This window comes from Prinia subflava, chromosome 11 (genome assembly GCF_021018805.1).
Source record: "Prinia subflava isolate CZ2003 ecotype Zambia chromosome 11, Cam_Psub_1.2, whole genome shotgun sequence".
NCBI classification, from domain to species: Eukaryota; Metazoa; Chordata; class Aves; order Passeriformes; family Cisticolidae; genus Prinia; species Prinia subflava.
Window position 1 is genome coordinate 6259741 of NC_086257.1, and position 16971 is coordinate 6276711.

General features: G+C 41.3%; 1 protein-coding gene across 2 annotated transcripts in view; it reads right to left on the reverse strand.

Annotated features, from left to right (window-relative positions):
* The window catches only part of STAG1 (STAG1 cohesin complex component), a 167983-nt gene that overhangs the window by 53750 nt on the left and 97262 nt on the right, over nt 1–16971 (reverse strand). For both annotated transcript variants that reach the window (XM_063407865.1, XM_063407866.1), the window contains exons 8-11: nt 14915–15066; nt 10767–10840; nt 5575–5698; nt 217–315 (exon numbers count right to left, since the gene is read on the reverse strand). In XM_063407865.1, coding sequence (XP_063263935.1) covers nt 217–315; nt 5575–5698; nt 10767–10840; nt 14915–15066 — 449 coding nt within the window. The remainder of the gene's footprint in view (nt 1–216; nt 316–5574; nt 5699–10766; nt 10841–14914; nt 15067–16971) is intronic.

The window sequence follows — 16971 nt, forward strand, 5'->3', positions numbered from 1 at the left end:
TAATCATCCTGGTTAAGTCTGACAAATCTTCCAAGATAAACCCTGTGAAATGGATTTGGCTTAATTTCAGCATTCAGTAACACAGTTTTAGTCGTGCAGTTACAAGCCTTGTCACAAACTAATGAGTTTATTCTTAACAGACAGGACTCAAGACCAGAACAGGATGATGACAATTTTACTTTCTGTCTTCCTTCCAAAAACTCTTTTTCCTCTTACCTTGAATCTATTAGTGAACAGCTCCAGTTTGGGAAACAACTCTCTGTTGGTATACAGACTCTGAAGAGCTTTCAAACACTTCAACCTCACTTCACCTTGCTAAATAAAAAACACCGAGATTAGCTGTCAGAATACTTTAACCAAATGCACATGAATATTAAAAAACATAATACTGTAATTTGTTTAATGTACATTTAAAATTTTATGCAAACGACCACAGTCAATTTGCAATTTAACTAAGAACCAAAACCCACATGCAGTCACCTACAATGTCAAATTTTGTCCTATTTGCATACAGAAAGAATTAATGTGCCATCATGTATATGTCTGTTAGTGCTTCCAAGTGAGTCCACAGAAAGATGAAGCAAGTAAATCCAAAATAAAGATGTAGGATCTGCAGGTGGTTGGTGCAGGTGGCTGTTTGTCTCCAGGAAGGAGCCCACAGGCACCTCATGACTCACAGCTCGTGTTCAGTCAGAGCACAGGGGCTCAAAATGATTGGGGATGGGCTCAGCACCTCAGCGGGCTCCGAGGGCAGTGACACAGGGCACACACACTGCTTTTGTTATCCCCAAATGTTTTACAACAGGACACACAGGCTGAGGAATGCAAAAGGCTTGAGAGACCCTCCAGTGGGGAGCAGGCTGCTGCCACAGGAACACATCTGAGCCACAGCCGAGGGAAGAGGGGTGGCCTGTGTGCTGTGTCTGAGCTGTGCTGCTGGCAGCAGCTCATTCCCAATGGGATTCAGCTGGGGATTGCTTTGTGGGCTGCAGCAGGAGATGTGGGTGTCACAGCACAGCCTGTGTCCTGCAGGAACACTGCTGATGAAGAGAGGCACTGGATCCCCTGTGCTGCAGGGAGACAGCTCAACTGCACCATCTTGGCCAACTATGGATTCTTGTTAAAAAATATTTGTGGATAGTGAAAAGGTTATAAACACAAATTTACTCAAATATGAACTGCAGAGTTCACTGCAGTGTCAATTTACTTTTAAGAAAGTGAAGACACTATCAAGTCGTCTTAAGCTGCTCAAGAACTAAAATGAACTGTTGAACTTCATAAATAAGGGCTTCATTTCTGAAACACTATTCCAGAATCCAGTCTGTACTTAAAAAGTTCTCACACTAAAAGCTGAAAGAACATTCACAGACTGACATACAAACAGAAGATATAAATCTGATTTTTGAAGTTTCTTTCCCCTTTCACACCTCTTCCAAAATTTCAAAAAGAAGACAAAAGCAGCACAGAAGTTTGATTTTCAGAAGAACTTCCATGAAGAACAACTATTCCTGAGAAATCATCTCTCTATATCCATAAGGAGTCTCTGAGCAACTGTGCTCTCTTCTAGGGATCTTTTTGCTACCACTGCAGAGAACGTCAATGAGACATAAGCTATGTTTAAAGGGATCTAACATAAGATCTTTCAAGGTACAGAAAAGAACTTTATTGAAAAACAATCACTGAGCAACTGCTAAAAAAAGCCCAGAGAAATGCTGCTTGACATTCTTTTTTTAATACCAGAAATGGTGTCCCCTCTGTTGTGTGGTGCTCATAATGCCCAGGGTGTCTGGAGTCATCAGCTGAGCATGGGCTCCTTGTATGGCTCCCTGCCACAGGATGCAGCCAGGCCCTAAACAAAGTTAGGTTTGAGGAGAAGTGACTGCAGGAGCAGGTGAGGAAGAGAGAGAGAAAGGTTCTGTTCTATCTGGTCCCTCTGGCTGGGAGCAGGACCAGGAGACACAGAGGCAAACCCTGGAAGTGACTGCCCCTCTGGCAGAATGATGAAGGAGGACTCTCTCTGAGTCTGTTTTTTAAACTGTTGGTCAAGGATGGAATCCTTTGGAGGGGGAAAAGCTCCTGCACATCAGCTTGCTAATCCTGGTAAGAAGGTTTTAAAACAAAGTCAGTGGAGATGAGTGGCAGAAAGGCCCTGGGAAGCCCAAAGGGAAGCAAAGAAGGGCAGGGTGAGGGGGTGTGGATGCACTCCAGTCCAGACTGCAGGAGCAGCAGTGTGCCACAGACCCTCAACACACCACACACGAGATGGTTCTTTGTAACTCTGAGAATCATCCAGCTCACACGAGCTTTGAACAGCCCAAACACCTTCCAGCAAGGAAGGAACTGGGTGGGAATGCTCAGGTTGGGCTGATTCATAAGAAACCTATGCCAGCATAAAAGCTGCAAACAGGGATGGACAGGAAGGCCAGCAAGACACTTAGTCAACTAAGAGATGAATTTATTTAACTAATGAATTCATTAATTAATTAGGAAGTCAAGCACAAGAGGAACATCTGTTCCAGAGGACCCTGGGTTCATCCTTTCTACAGAAATAGACAATAAGCAAAGTAAGAGGAATGCAAAGAAGGAAAAAGCATTTTCTTATGTGTTAGGACCTGGTTTTAAGAACCATGACTCTGCAGGTATATCTAGAGACAATTATGGTTTCAAAACAGTTCCAAGCATCAATGAAGTAGGTGAAAATCAGGACTGTACAGTCTAATTTAACACTTTTATTTTCATGAGGGTTTTTCAATGCAATTATAGCATAGTTTATACACTTTTAATTTATGCTCTCAAATACACAGGAATAAAAAAGATGCTTAAAAGCAGAGGAAGGCAAAACTTGAAAGCCACGTTCAAACAAGAATCTATAAAAAACAAAAACCCCTGTAGACATTTGTTTGAAATCTGTGAGACATGATTAACATACAAAATATAAGGATTTTCCAAGTTAGAGAACTAAACTTCTGTATTCTACCTCTGAAAGACTACTTTGGAGCTGCTACAAAGAAGTGTAAGAACTGTTCCTCCCTGTGGTTTAATTTTTATGTCTTCTGAAGTAGAATATGAAACTGCTCAGGAATCTCCTGCACTGCTGTCTCCTTTTTGCAGCAGCAAATTTCCAGAGAAGTTAATAATTTGGGGGTGACCGCTGTTCATGTGAAGTGGAAATAGCTTATGGCTATTGCCTCAGCCTTCATTTTTTAAATACCAAGTATAGCAAAGATTATCTGATCAAAGCAAAGCAAAATCAAGACACTTGGGTACCAGCTGACAGTTTTTTCAGGCGGTGCCAATGAAAACCATGCTGTTAAGGGATCTTGTATTTCTGGAGCTTTGCATTTTCAGTTGGCTCTTACTCCATCTTTTTCTAATGTATTCTTCCTATTGCACTTCCACCCTCCTTTCTGTGCCTCCCAAAATGTCTCTTTCTCTCCATTCTCTCCCTTTTCCTCCCTTGACACCTGTCCCAGACTCTTGGCCATTCTGCCTACAGTCTGTCTCACTCTGCAGATGACACATCCACAACCTCAATAAAACTCCACCACCCAGCAGGTGGAGTGGGACATTAAACCCATTAATGATTTAAAGACTTGGAACCCCAAGGCACTTCTGTGGCCTGCAACAAAATATCGTACAAAGCAGAGGCAGGAGAGCAGTTTGACAGAGTTCTGCTGTGTCTGTTTTGGTCCAGTTTTTTACCCTAACACTGTAATTCAAAATTTCTCTGATACAAAAGTAGGCATTAATTTAAAAAAGGCTGAAGTATAAATGTGTGTTAAGGCTGCAACCAGATGACCTGACCCTGGCCTGAGGTTAAACTAACTGAAGAGTCTGTGAGAAAATACTGCACCTGACATGAGAAATTGCTGGATGTGACAGATGAGAGTGTGAGATTCCACAGATGGGTAAGGGGAGCAGTGTGAGAAATGGATGGACTTCACAAGTCACTAGACACTAGGAGGGGGCTGAGAGCTGTGAAGTGCAACCCCACTACATTCCAGAGGTGCTACTTTGTGGAAATGTTCTACAAGGTTTAGAATGTGCTCCCAGAAATCCACTGCAATTACTCAAGGGATACTTTATTGAAATTACAAGTCCTGGTAAAACAAAGCCCTTCACACACCTCAAATCCCAATCCTCCAATGTGAGCTGATCTCCCCACTGTTTTGCTAACTTGTACAATGACGTGTTCTCCTGGAGCATGGCAGCTTGTGAGGCACAGCAATGTCACCAACAAGGGACACAGAGCAGCACCTCTGTCCCTCCAGGCACTGCCACAGCTGTGTTTCCATGTCCAGCACTCACTGAGACACAGTGCAGTGGCTCTGGGGCAGACAGCGGTCATAGCTGATGGGAGCAGTAAGCAGGATCTTCCTCCTGATCAAGTTTTGTTCAATGAAATCTAATGTAAAAGTCTGGGGAACATTTGTAAAGGAAAAGTTTGAGAACTACAGGCTTGGAAAGAAATCCCACGTCTAGAGGACACTCTTAACAAGTGAACTGTTCATCCAAATGAAGGCAAGATGCAGATTCCTGGCAGCTGTAGTTAAAAGAACCAGCACCAGCAGCTGACTTCTATCATTAGTGAAAGCCAACATCTGCATAACTCAGAATTCAGCATAGGAGTGGCCGAATCAGAGCCTAAATATTAAGATGATGTTTGAAGTCACTGAAAAAAGTAGTATTCTTAAAGAATCAGCTGTTAACTACCAGTTATGCAAGTCACCAGAATGAACTTGGAGACTGACAATTTTTTTCCAGCAGCACTCCTAGAAAAGGAGAAAGGAGAATAGTCTGAATTGGGACGCTGGAATTTGATGAGCACTTCAACAGCACTGTAAATCTCCTTTGTACTCCTTGGACAGTGTTAGCAAGGGAGTTCAGAGTAAAACAAGTGATTCCAGTGGTTTTGGTGGGAGTGGAGCCCAGGCAGTCCCACTGCTGCCTGCTGTACAAACCCCCAGGCAGAAGTGCAAAGTCCTCTGTCAGCACCCAGAACGGGCTCCTCTTGCTGCAGGAACTGGGTGGATACCAGTACTAGGAACTGTGCTGAGCCAGAAAAGCTGTTTTCCTTCCATCTGCTGTTTCAACAATTTTCTGAAGAAAAAGCTAAAGAGAACCTTGAAAAGATTCTTTAAGGAAAGTGAACTCATGAGAACTCCACTGGTTGTGGAACCAGTGGTGTCTATTGAGGACCCAGAGATCTCCTTTTTTCTTTAACTTCTGGGCAATGTAAATGGAAGAGACATGGAAATCCCATTTCCACTCAGCTGCAGACACAGAGGCTCTCAGGGGTGCTCTGAGGAGAGTTCTGTTTCTCTTGTAATCAACAGAAAAGCCCCATGGAAGGATTTCTATCAAGCTGCTTCAGAGACTGAACACATGAAAAGCACAGGACCAAGCAGACTGGGAGTACTGCCTCCTAATTTCAGCCAGTAACTGGAAGTGACCTGACTGAAAGATAGCAGGTGAGGAAACAGAACAATCTCTTTGTAAGCCAAGGATGATGCTGTGCTGGGCAGCAGCTGCCTCCAGAGCACTCTGCTGTGTGTGGGAATACACAATACTCACCCTGTCATGTAGTGTCCAACCAACGTATTTTAAATAACTATCATTCAGGAAGGCATCACTGTACATTTTCATCCAGACACCAATTTCTTCAATACAGACAGCTCTAATCTCAGCAATAGCATCACTAATATGGAAAAAGAAAAGAACAAGGATTAGCCAGAGTACAGACACATACACTTCTCATTCCCATTGCCATAGCTCTAATAGTTTGCTTTACTTGTCATGAACCTCACTATATGAGGCCTGTCACTGCCCTTACTGCCTTCTCACTGATTTTCTGTTCCTCTACATCCTTGAACTCACTGATCTAATAATTTCAGTGTTTACATATGCTTCTACATTTCCTCTATGTAAAGAAATTCTCACCCTAGTTTGCTTCTTAGTCTATTACTCCATCTTTAACCTCTCTCTTTTCAAAGAGAACTATGAACCCGAGCTACAAAACCTCCTTTGGGCAGTTATTTCTGAAACAGCATCACTGACATTTGCTTTGCAGTCCTGTCTCCATCTCAAGGTGCAGAACCATTACAAGGTGGGAGAAGCTATTTGGTTTAGCCAAAGGCACCTGCCAGAGGAGCACAATGGAATTTGCTACACAAGGAGATCTCATTTCATATTCCCCATGAACACCCTTACAACAAAACCCACAAGAATATTTCACTTCAGCATTGGTTTCTTCTCATTTTCTTGTTTTTATCCTACATTCTGACTGTGGCAAGTCATAAAAGAAGCAAAGACACATCTCAGACAGACTTATCAGCTGCTTAGTGAGGAGAGGTGGCAGGAAACTGGAGAGGTCACCTAAGGAGACCAGGATAGAAATGCTTTCCATCTGATTGGCACTTTCCTGCCTGCCTGACATGAAGCATGGCATCTTTACTAATAATGAAACAACAGGAGAAGGGATGGGGGCCATCTGTCCCTTCAGTAATTCCATCTCTGGGACATCTGTTACCATGAGAAATCACTTGTGCCACTCCAGCTGGCTCTGCCTCACAGTTCCAAATTTCAGCTCTAATACAAGAACACAAAGAGTCACTGCACAGAAGAAGGGAATGTCTGGTGCTTTGCAAACACTGGACTTGCTTGTAATTGAGACCCTTGTTTTATATCTTTATTTAAAAAAAATCTTTTTGGAAAAGTAATAAACATCAATTTAATTCTAAACTAGACCAACAGAGCCACAAAATGAAATTTAATTTGCACAAAGGAGAGAAAAATTCCAAGCTTCAAGCAAGCAAATAATTGCAAAAACGAGAAAGTGCATTTTTCTGAAAGTCAGCAATTTTACAAAATATAAATAAAATGCACTCACTCTTCTGATCAAGACACTGCACAGGTTCATAGCCCTAACTCAGTGCAGCAAGCCCCTGGTGACTCCATATTGGAACTGTGAACTTCCCTCCTGCAGGCTGATCCAGTGCCTTTGTCCTGTCCCTGCCCTCCAGACCCCGAGCTGGGACCCACAGGGACATGAACCCAGCCCAGCATCACACACGGCTGGGGGACCTCTCCAGGCAAGTCTCAGCTTTGGAATTCAGCATGCAGGGAGGCAATTGTACTGCTGTAACAGCAGAAAAGCATCAACAGCATGGGATGCATTTAATGCAATAAGATGAGGGGGCCTCCTGTGTGAGTGCCACTGCCATTGCCTCTCTTTACCTATGAGAAACATTAATTCAAACAGATTTCCAACAGCATCAGTAAATCTGGTCTGTCCAACTTCCTGAAGCCTCTGTAACCTCAGAACCAGGGTAAGGGGCAATCCACAATGGAGACAAGCTGCAATAGGAGCAGGCCAGGGCATCAAACAAGCTGCTCCTACCAGGGATTTCACAAACAGGTTTAAGTAGTGTAAGGACCAGTGTGCTAAATACCACACTCAAGGGTTAAAACTTCATTCTTTATGGGAAAGGCAGCCATAATTAAGACAACTTTTAGTTAAAACTATGATTATAGTCATATGTATATGACTATATATATATATATATGCATTGTGTGTGTTTAATTGCACATCGCTTCACACTGAATTAGATTCGCAATTCTCTTATATGGAGTAAGCTTTTAACTATTTTAAAAGCAAAATATAGTTGGAAGAATGCAGGACTTACACAAAAACCTAAAAGAGGAGTAAATATAAATCAAGAAAAATGGGGAGCCACATCTGCAGCAGCACAAAGTAGCAAGGAAGACATTCTTAGAAGGGGATGACAGCCTGGTTCCTCTCATCCAAGTAGGTTATTTCACCACCTTATAAATTTACTAACTGTAAAGGATTTTGGAAGGATTTAATGGCAATCCCAAAAAGAACCTAAATGTCAACAACTATTTAATCATGCAGCACAGCCAGCCAAAGAGCAGGAAAGATCATGTTTTCTCTAAGAGTGCATTCAAACTTCCCTAGGCAGACAGTGAAAAACTGCTTCTTGATTCAAAAGCCTTCCCAGGGATCCCTCAGCACTACAGACACTCACTCCAAGCTGCTAATTAAAAAAAAAAAAAAAAAAGAAGAAAGCTATTCAGCTGATGAAGAGATTTAGTGTAATAAGAATTTAGCATTTCCAGTATAATTGAAAATGAGACAGAATCACGGATAAGGCATGTGAGACCAGCAAACACTCAAGCTGCTGGAGAAGTAGGAGAACTTGAGAGACAACACTTTCCACTCCACAACACCTTCCAAGTAACTGTCTCTGATCAGAGTCACTTGTGTTCCTGCAGGAATCACTACCACAGACTCCATGTCCAGACAATGCTGTATCAAAATTCAGCCAAAAAATTCTCTGTACCTTTGACATCGGTGTGGTAATTGCTTGTCATTAAACTGTATTTTTTTTCTTCCAATTTTTACACAGTTAAATGCATTTTAGCTTCTGGTCAGAGTCACTATGAATTGTTTAGCTTTTTGAAAATACACATTATTTCTGGATGACACTAGAACATATAAATACTAATGACACCTGCACTGGAAATGTTTTTTGAATAATGAATGCATTAATAATTATCATAATTATAAATTAGTGATGTAAGCTTGTATTACTTGCCAAATGCTTCTAAGAAAGAAATAGAATCTAGTCCAGCACAGAGATGGAAACTAACGTGGCATCTACAGATCTTTTTCCTGCATGCTTATTAAGAATATCTGGTTCTTACCCAATCTGCTTTTCACACTACACTAGCATTATATCTAGAAAACTATTTTAGCTGTTTCTGCAAATCTCCTTTTTTTTTCTTGAAGAGAGAAGTTAGCACTGAAATATTCCAGTAAATTGGAGGCCAATCTACAGAAAAAAGATGTAACATCACTGCAACACTTGTCAGAAGACACATTCTGAATGAAACATTTTGGGGGTTTTGTTTAGGTCAAGGACTTGTTATTTAAGCTACAAAGGTCACTAAGCATGAATCACTGTGGCTGACTATGAATCATATTGAAGGATGGGACTAATTCTCTGGGAATAATTAAAATAACATTCTTTCGAAATCATCACCACTTGTGCATAGTCTAAGGCCTGTAAAATCATGTGAAGTTTATAAATAACTTGAACTATTTGAAAGGCAGAAGGTTCAAGAAATTAAGAAGTTATGAAAGCAGATAATAGGTCAAAATCCTTTACATTTTATCCCCCATGGGCTTTGTCATCAATTAGCTGGGTTTCACACAGACATTTCCCCTCTATTTTCTCACCCAGCTGTTGAGTGCAGGAGTCCCACTCTGTGCTCTCTGTTGGGTACCATTACTCATAGTTTGGTGTGTGTTGTAAGAGACTCTTGGGGCTCCCAAAGGTCAGGGACAGCCACTGCTCACACAGGTGGCTCAGGGTGGGAACAGGTTCCTCCTGAGCCCTCTGAACAGTGGCACAGGCGGTGCCAGCACCTGGCTGAGCTCAGTCAGTTCCCCACTGCTCTAACACGGACACCTTTTTCCAAGGCTTGGATGGAGTTTATTTATTTGGCTTCTCCTTTTTTACAGCAACATCAGCAAAATCAGGCCTTTACTAGTGGTGGCAGGAGGCATGAAATGAAACGTTTTTACAAAAGGAGGATTTCAAAAGAAAAAGCTAAAGCACCAGAATGCAGACCACCAAAAGGCTGAGTCCTTTTCCAACCCCACATAAGAGCATGAACTACTAAGAGGATATTTTAAAGCAATGTTTTGTTTGATATAATACACTAAGTTCTGAAGGGATAAAAGTGGAAACACTCTTTTTATTTAATTTCTTCAGCTTTTTTGCCTGTGCCATGAAAGCTGCTCTCCTAACAAAATGGTGTGAGTGCTACACTGATCTGGCACACTCATTTACCTGCTGGCTCTGCACACCCACCCTCCTGCTGCCAAGCAGCTCAAGGGCTTCCTGACCACAAACCAGGAACTTCTGTCCATGCTCAGGTACTGAGGAGCCACTCTCCAACCTCACTGTGCTGCTCACACTCACACATTTGTCGACACGAGCACCTTCCCAGTTTCCTGTGTGTTTTTCTCCAAATTACCATCATCCCTCTGTCCAACTGAATCATGGATTCCTCTTCACCTTTTAACCCTCTTCTCACACACCCTATTTTCCTAAAAGTTTCCATAAATTATAAACCTTTAAAGCACAACTGAAATCTGAAAGGTTAATTGCACAGTATAGTACCCTTGAATTTTATCCTTTGATTTCAGCAAGTCAATTAACATTTAAAGAGCTGGTTGCATCAAGGTGATGCAGATGCTCTGAGGCATCTTGTGACGCACAACAATCCTTAATCTGTTTTAAAAGACTACTGCTCTCTGGTAAACCATATTCCAAATCTGCTGCTTACACCCAAGACATACAAAAGGAAATGCAGGCTGGAGGACAACTGCTATCTTATGATACGCAGAAATTATTTAATTATTCTTTAATATATGTCATTTTTGTGCTCCCAGCATGGACAACTTCTCTTTTCAAAATGCAAAGATTCAAAGCACATGTCTCCCACAACCCTTTAAAGCTGTCTACTGAATTAAAATAAAGTTGTGTGGATGGCTCTACTGAGTAATTAATAGAGGTTACAATTTGTATATTCTTCCATAACTTCAAGTGTTTTTGACAGTGATCTTGCAGCATCTAGAATATTACATCAGAAGAAAATCAACCCAGAAATTGCCCTTGACTTTCCTTATGACTACATTTTGTTAGCAGAGCCTACTGGAACATGCATTTTCTTACCGGTATCTATGAACAAATATACCCTTAAAAATAGAGTTCATCATATTTTCGATTTCATCTTGGTTTTCTTGTAGCTGTGAAAAACAAAACACAAAATAAATAAAAGATCATTGCTTATTATAGTTTGGTATTCTACAATTCCCTATTGGGAAACCTTAGAAGACCTAGGAAGAGCACTTGAGTAAATTCACCATTTCTGCTTTTCCAGCACACGCCTATATTGTGTGCATACACATACAAATATTTACATTTATATATGCAATGTCTTAATGGAAGAAAATTAACATTCACTACAAATATCAATTTAATCTCTCAAATTGGTTCTTTGAAGTGATCATCAACTTTTGCTACTGAAAATGGGACAAGTGGAGACAATGCATGCAGTAATTTCACCAGTGCTGTGTTCACAGGGAAACACAGAGCTGAGTGAATTACAGCTGCAGAAACAAAGCTGGTTAGAGATTAGTGTTGAAAAAATTAATCTTCTATTTAAGGAAAGGAGTTGAAGATGTTCTCGAGCTTAAGTAAAAGACTGTCAGTTGTTGAGCTTCAGCACCCACACTAACTGGGTTTCAGAAGCAGTAAGATTTCCAAGACTGGAGTACACCTGGCATCCAGGCCTTAGACTGCAAGAAACCAAACTCAATTCCAAATGAAAAGATGTTATGAGCATGCTTTTATAAATAAGAGCATTTTCTTAAAAATCTTTTCACTTCCTGGGTGATATGAGCACATTTTGCAAGTATTATGGGAAGCTTTCCTTGTGTCAATTAATATGTTAACACAACCCAGAATTAATTACAGTATTCTCATACTGTCAGATCTTGTACTAAACTAAGTATAACTTAATTACACCTAAATGCAGTTTTGTTAATAAGATGACACCAATTTTATCCAATCAGCTTTTGGAGCACCCATCATTCTTCCATCAAGATGTTCATTACAGTCCAAGCACAGCACCACTATGTGGGAATGTAAATTTGCCCACATTCTCACAGTAGGAAAACCACAACAGAGACTTGCTAGTAGAGTGCACATATACATAAAATAATTAAACCTGTATAATTATGGATGTATATATTTAACAGATAAAAGGTTTTAAAGCCAGAGGCAAAATTGTGATCAGCTGGTCTGACCTCCTGCATGGCATGAGCTCTGAAACACTTTTACCTAAGGGCTTCTATTTTTCAGCCAAGTATTTCTACTGCACCTTCCAGGTACGAGCTCACGTGGCCTCAGAACTCAGGGAGTGGAGGCTCCCAGTTCACTGAAGTGTAAGGAGGTGCTGTCTCCATTTTGCATGTGGAGAAACCAGGGCACTGAGGGCTCTTGACTAAATAATCAAAAGCCTGCCAAAGAAACTAATTTCACAGTAAAAGACATTATGTACAAAGGGAAGAGCTGGATCCACACCAGCTCTGCATACATGAACCAAGCATATTTAGACATGGCCTCTGGGAAAAGCACTATTTGCAGCATCAGCTCAACCCAAATATGCACAGACTAAATGCTTGTTTGAGAATTTATAACCCAAAGGGGACTGTGTTTTCCTAATCACACCTCAGCTGGATGACTCTACAGGCTCCAGGCAGGGAAACATCCACAGAACACGGGGGTAGAGACAGCCTAGCGCAGACTGTGCAGTAAAATGAGGATGGGAATACACCAAGAAGCCTCAGGAGGCTTTCTGAAAAACTACCAGGGCCCTGGAAGTGGAAACTCAGAGAGAACTCAGGGAATGATTTCTTGGTATAAAATCACACCACAAAAGACAGGTAGGAGAGAGGATGGACTTTCTGAGGCATGAGAAAGTTGAGATTCTGGAAAAAGTGTACTTGTCATCTCTCTGAGTGCAAAGTGAAGCAGCATGGTAGAGGTCCAAGCAGCACAGATGAAGGGACAGCATGGAGGGTTTCCTCCCTCTTCTTCTGCATAGAATTTACGGTTTATTATACACATGGTAAATTATCATCTGGTACACTTATCCAGGTGGGGCACAGCTGGTGTGGAAGCAGAATCAGAGATTCAGCAAGTCTATGTGAGATCCTTTTTACCTCTGTGTACTAACATTTAAATGAAGTTTACAGTTCTGAAATGTATTTTGGATTCAGGAATGAATTTTCTCTGAAACTCTAATTGCTTTTTACACTTTCAAGTTTTTTAAACCATGCACTTGAATCTGAGTGCTTAACTTCAAGTATCGTGAGAGAGCATCTGTGCCTTGGGACTCCTGCTCTTACCAATGCAAAAATTATTTAACACTCCCACTTTTAAACAGAGGTAAAAAAATGAGGGAAACATTCTCTTGTTGACTCTGCAAGCAGGTTTGGAAGCTCAAAAACACATGTATGACAAGTACAAAATTTGAATTACTACTGGCAGATACTAAAAAACAACTTTCTCTGCTTCGTGGCATATTGCTACATAAATCATCCACTTGAGCTGAAAATCTCATGATAAGACATGGCTCTTGCACCAGGCCTGTAGATGATGGCAAGAGAATGAAACACTTCAGGAAGTGCTCCATCTCCTCTGCTTCAGACTAACTTGCCACACTCAGTTGGTGAACTGTCCCTCTATCAGCTCATGAAGACCAACACATGCACGTGTGTGTGCTCAGGAGGGTTGTTAGGATAACACTTCATCAAAGAATCAACTGAGGAAGTGCCAGCACAGAATACTCTGTCAATTCAGAGTATTTAAACACTGGGAATGTACAGTATTATGTCAGGAATTCTTACACAAAGCATTAAGCCATCTAATCCTGATAGATCTTTTCTGCCCAGGTGCCCTGGTGTGCTGAACCCCACTGACAGACTCCATCTGCCCATTCCCAGGCAATGCCTTGCTCAGCTGTCGTGAGCAGGGAGATGAGAGCCCCTGAACACACAGAGCCAAAGGTAAGCACTAAGAAATGCTCCTTCTCCTGTCAGGGCTCCCCAGCCCATACTACAGCTGCCCAGAGAAAGGATGTCCTGCAGCTCTGAAAGAACAGCTGGGGGAACGGGCACACAGGAGCCACAGAGACACCCCAGCTAATCAGTGCAATTAGTGCCTTTGGCCTTTGAAAATTCAAAGCAACAATCAACAATGTGAAGTACAAACTCTGTTACAGCTATTTTGCTTTTCAAAATGTTTTAGAACTCACATGCAATTTAATATTTAATTAAAAATGTTTCTCTCGCAATTTGGGCAGGAGAGATTGCTCTTGCATTGTACCTCAATGCATGCTTTCCAAGAATTATGAAAACCACGTAAAGTTGTGCTACAGATCATAGGGGTAAAATAAATATACGTAATTGTAATTGTAATTATCCCCAGACAAAGACTACAAAGTCAAGCAACTCTGAGTCAAAGTTATACCTAAAGAAATTGAAGGTGCACACAGACAAAACACCCAGACATCCTCAATTGCCACAGAGTAAAACAGTGGTGGATAAAATTCAAAACTAATATATTAAATCATAAATTTAAATCTAAGCCACACAAACTTTGACTTTTCAATGTCTCTTACGAGTTTTAGTTGGCACCTTTACACATTATGGTTGTTTGGCTGTATGTGTATTACTTTTTTACTTGTCATCTTTAAATTTAAGTACACCTCTAAAACTGAAATTTCCTATGATATAATACTTTATTAGAGATGATTACAGCAACCTTCTAATGTTTTTCTCACCTAATGCCAGACTGGTACTTACTAAAGGCTACTTTAATTTCTCCCTAACTTCTTCTCCCTGAGAACAGGTGCTATAGCCTCAACTCCAGTGTTTCCTGAAAGCAGCTAAAAAAGAAGTACTAATGAGACACTGTGGAATAACTGCAGTCATCAAGGGGAAAACTGGGCAGTGCAGGGAGGGAACGTGTGATCCTCTTGTCAGAATCTTTCTGCATCATGAAGACAGTGATAGTTTGAGACTTCCTGCCTGGTCACATGTAGAAGCCTGAGAACAGAATTCTTTGCATGCAGAACAGCACCACAAACTCAACTGAATGTGGCGATACAGGATTTAAGTAGTGAGCTTGAGATCACAATCACCACTGCAGGATTAAGCTCTATCTCACTGTGGTACTTAACTTACAAACCACCCTGGGTTTTCTGTTGGGAGGGAATGCACATAAACCAGAAAAAAAAAAGTCTTTTCACTTGCCTCTTTCCTTTTCTGAAGCAGCAGCTCCAATCTTTCATTAGCTCTTTTGCCAATCATTTTGTTTCTCTCAGCTTCATACTGCCTCTGTGTATTGTCCTGATGAATGCTCAGGTTTAAGGCAACATTCACAAGAGCAGTCATAAGCTTCATAGCTGCAAAGGCACAAGACAGATCATGACTCTTTACCCGTAGTCAGAGCTCAGAAAATATTTCCTCAGCAGACCCATCCTCACAGCAAAAAGCCTCTCGACCCAGCACAGCCATCTGGAAAGGCACTTCCACCCAGGCAATACCCAGGTCACTGGCCCATGTCAGAAAGCAGAGTCCATACCCCACACTGAGCTGCAGAAGTGCTCCCTGCTGTCTCCTCCAGACAAGCTGAGTGCACCAGGGAGCAGCACAGGAGCCTGCAGCACCAGGGCACCGTGAAGGCAGCTGCTGGGGAGTCACAGCCACCTCTGCACAGAACAGTGCCAGCAGAGATGGCTCCACACTGAGGGTGACCTAACCAGCGGCTGCTGAGGGTGGCTCAGTTCACAAGGGACCACAGCATCTCTGAATGCAGGTCTGACACTGCTCTAAAGTCAGCCATATAAAAATGCCATTTTTATTTTCACACGTGCTGGATTATGATATTGTTCGTGTCTGCTTTTCAGAGTAAAATTTATTTTTACAAAAACCATTAATAAGGGTCTTTCCCAAGTTCTGTGTGGTTACATAGCACAACACATTTTACATTAAAAACCAGCAAAATAGTGCAACAAATTGTCACACCCTCTCTGCATGATCCTCTAAATATGCAGCATTGCTTCAAGGTAGAAAAGCAACCACACAAATGGAGAAGTGAGGCTATTTGGATTGATTTACACTGCTACAGCTCAAAACTGGTAACCTACAGGTACTTCTTCCTACAGTGAATCATCTCTCATTCCAACTTACTAGCACAGAGGAAAACTGAAAACAAGGACCTACAAACACTCCTTCAAGAAGAAATGCCAGTCTACAAGTAGATTTTCAAAAACTTTATCAAGACTGAGCTCCATGGCATCATGCTGACCTCTGCTCTTTAGGACTGCAATTAAATGTGCTAAAAACAGCTTGAAGAGAATTTGTGGAATCAAAACAAAGGCTTAAGCTTGTTGCAACAAGCAAATAAATAAATAAATGGCATGTATTGTCACTGGTAAATGCTGAGATCTTTGGCAGCTCCCACCTGTGATAGGCATCCCTGCAATGGCCAATGCAGGGAATAGACCAGAGTGCAGACTTCACTCCCTAAATTCTTCCCTATGAACCAATCAATCAGTCTGAGCAAACAACAAATCAAAGCCACCCAGACAGCATCAGATGGAAGGGAATATACTAAATAACAGGCATGGACTTGCAGCAGAGTATCTAGGCTCCAACAGTGCTCACCTTGGAATGCTGAATTTGAAGAGGAAATGCCAAATGTGGAAGCTTAAGCCTGCATAATTCACGGTTTTACCATCCCACTGCTAAGTATGGTGAAGAGCACAAGGGAATGCATTTCCAAAGCAGTTCAGTCACTGTGAGTTGAAGGGTTTAGGTTTCAGTTTTAAAATGAAAACCCACTTAAATCTGGAGTTGATTTTTCAATATCACTGGAACTCTGCCTCTTACTTTGATTCATAACAAGAGATGGAATTTTTAAAATATTCTGATTGTATTTGTTTAACACTGGGTATTGGTACACTTGAAACTGAAAAAATGTGTATGAGGTTGATAGTTGAAAGACTAAATAGTAATAAATACTGGCCATAGAAACGTTCAGATTATGACAAATGTCATAATCTGAATGAAACTCTGAAACATCAAATGAAACTCTGCTGTAAGAGTTTCAAATATCTGGCATGATCTATGAACCTTGCAATAAATGGATTTCTTACCACCTGACATGACCAGCTGTAGATACCTACACCCAAGCCAGCCACCACAGCAATGCTTTGTAATTGAGAAAAATAGTTCCTTGTGGAGAGCAATTCATCCCTCTTAGAGGAGACATCTCATATAGGTGTGATGAAATACATAAGGAAAGC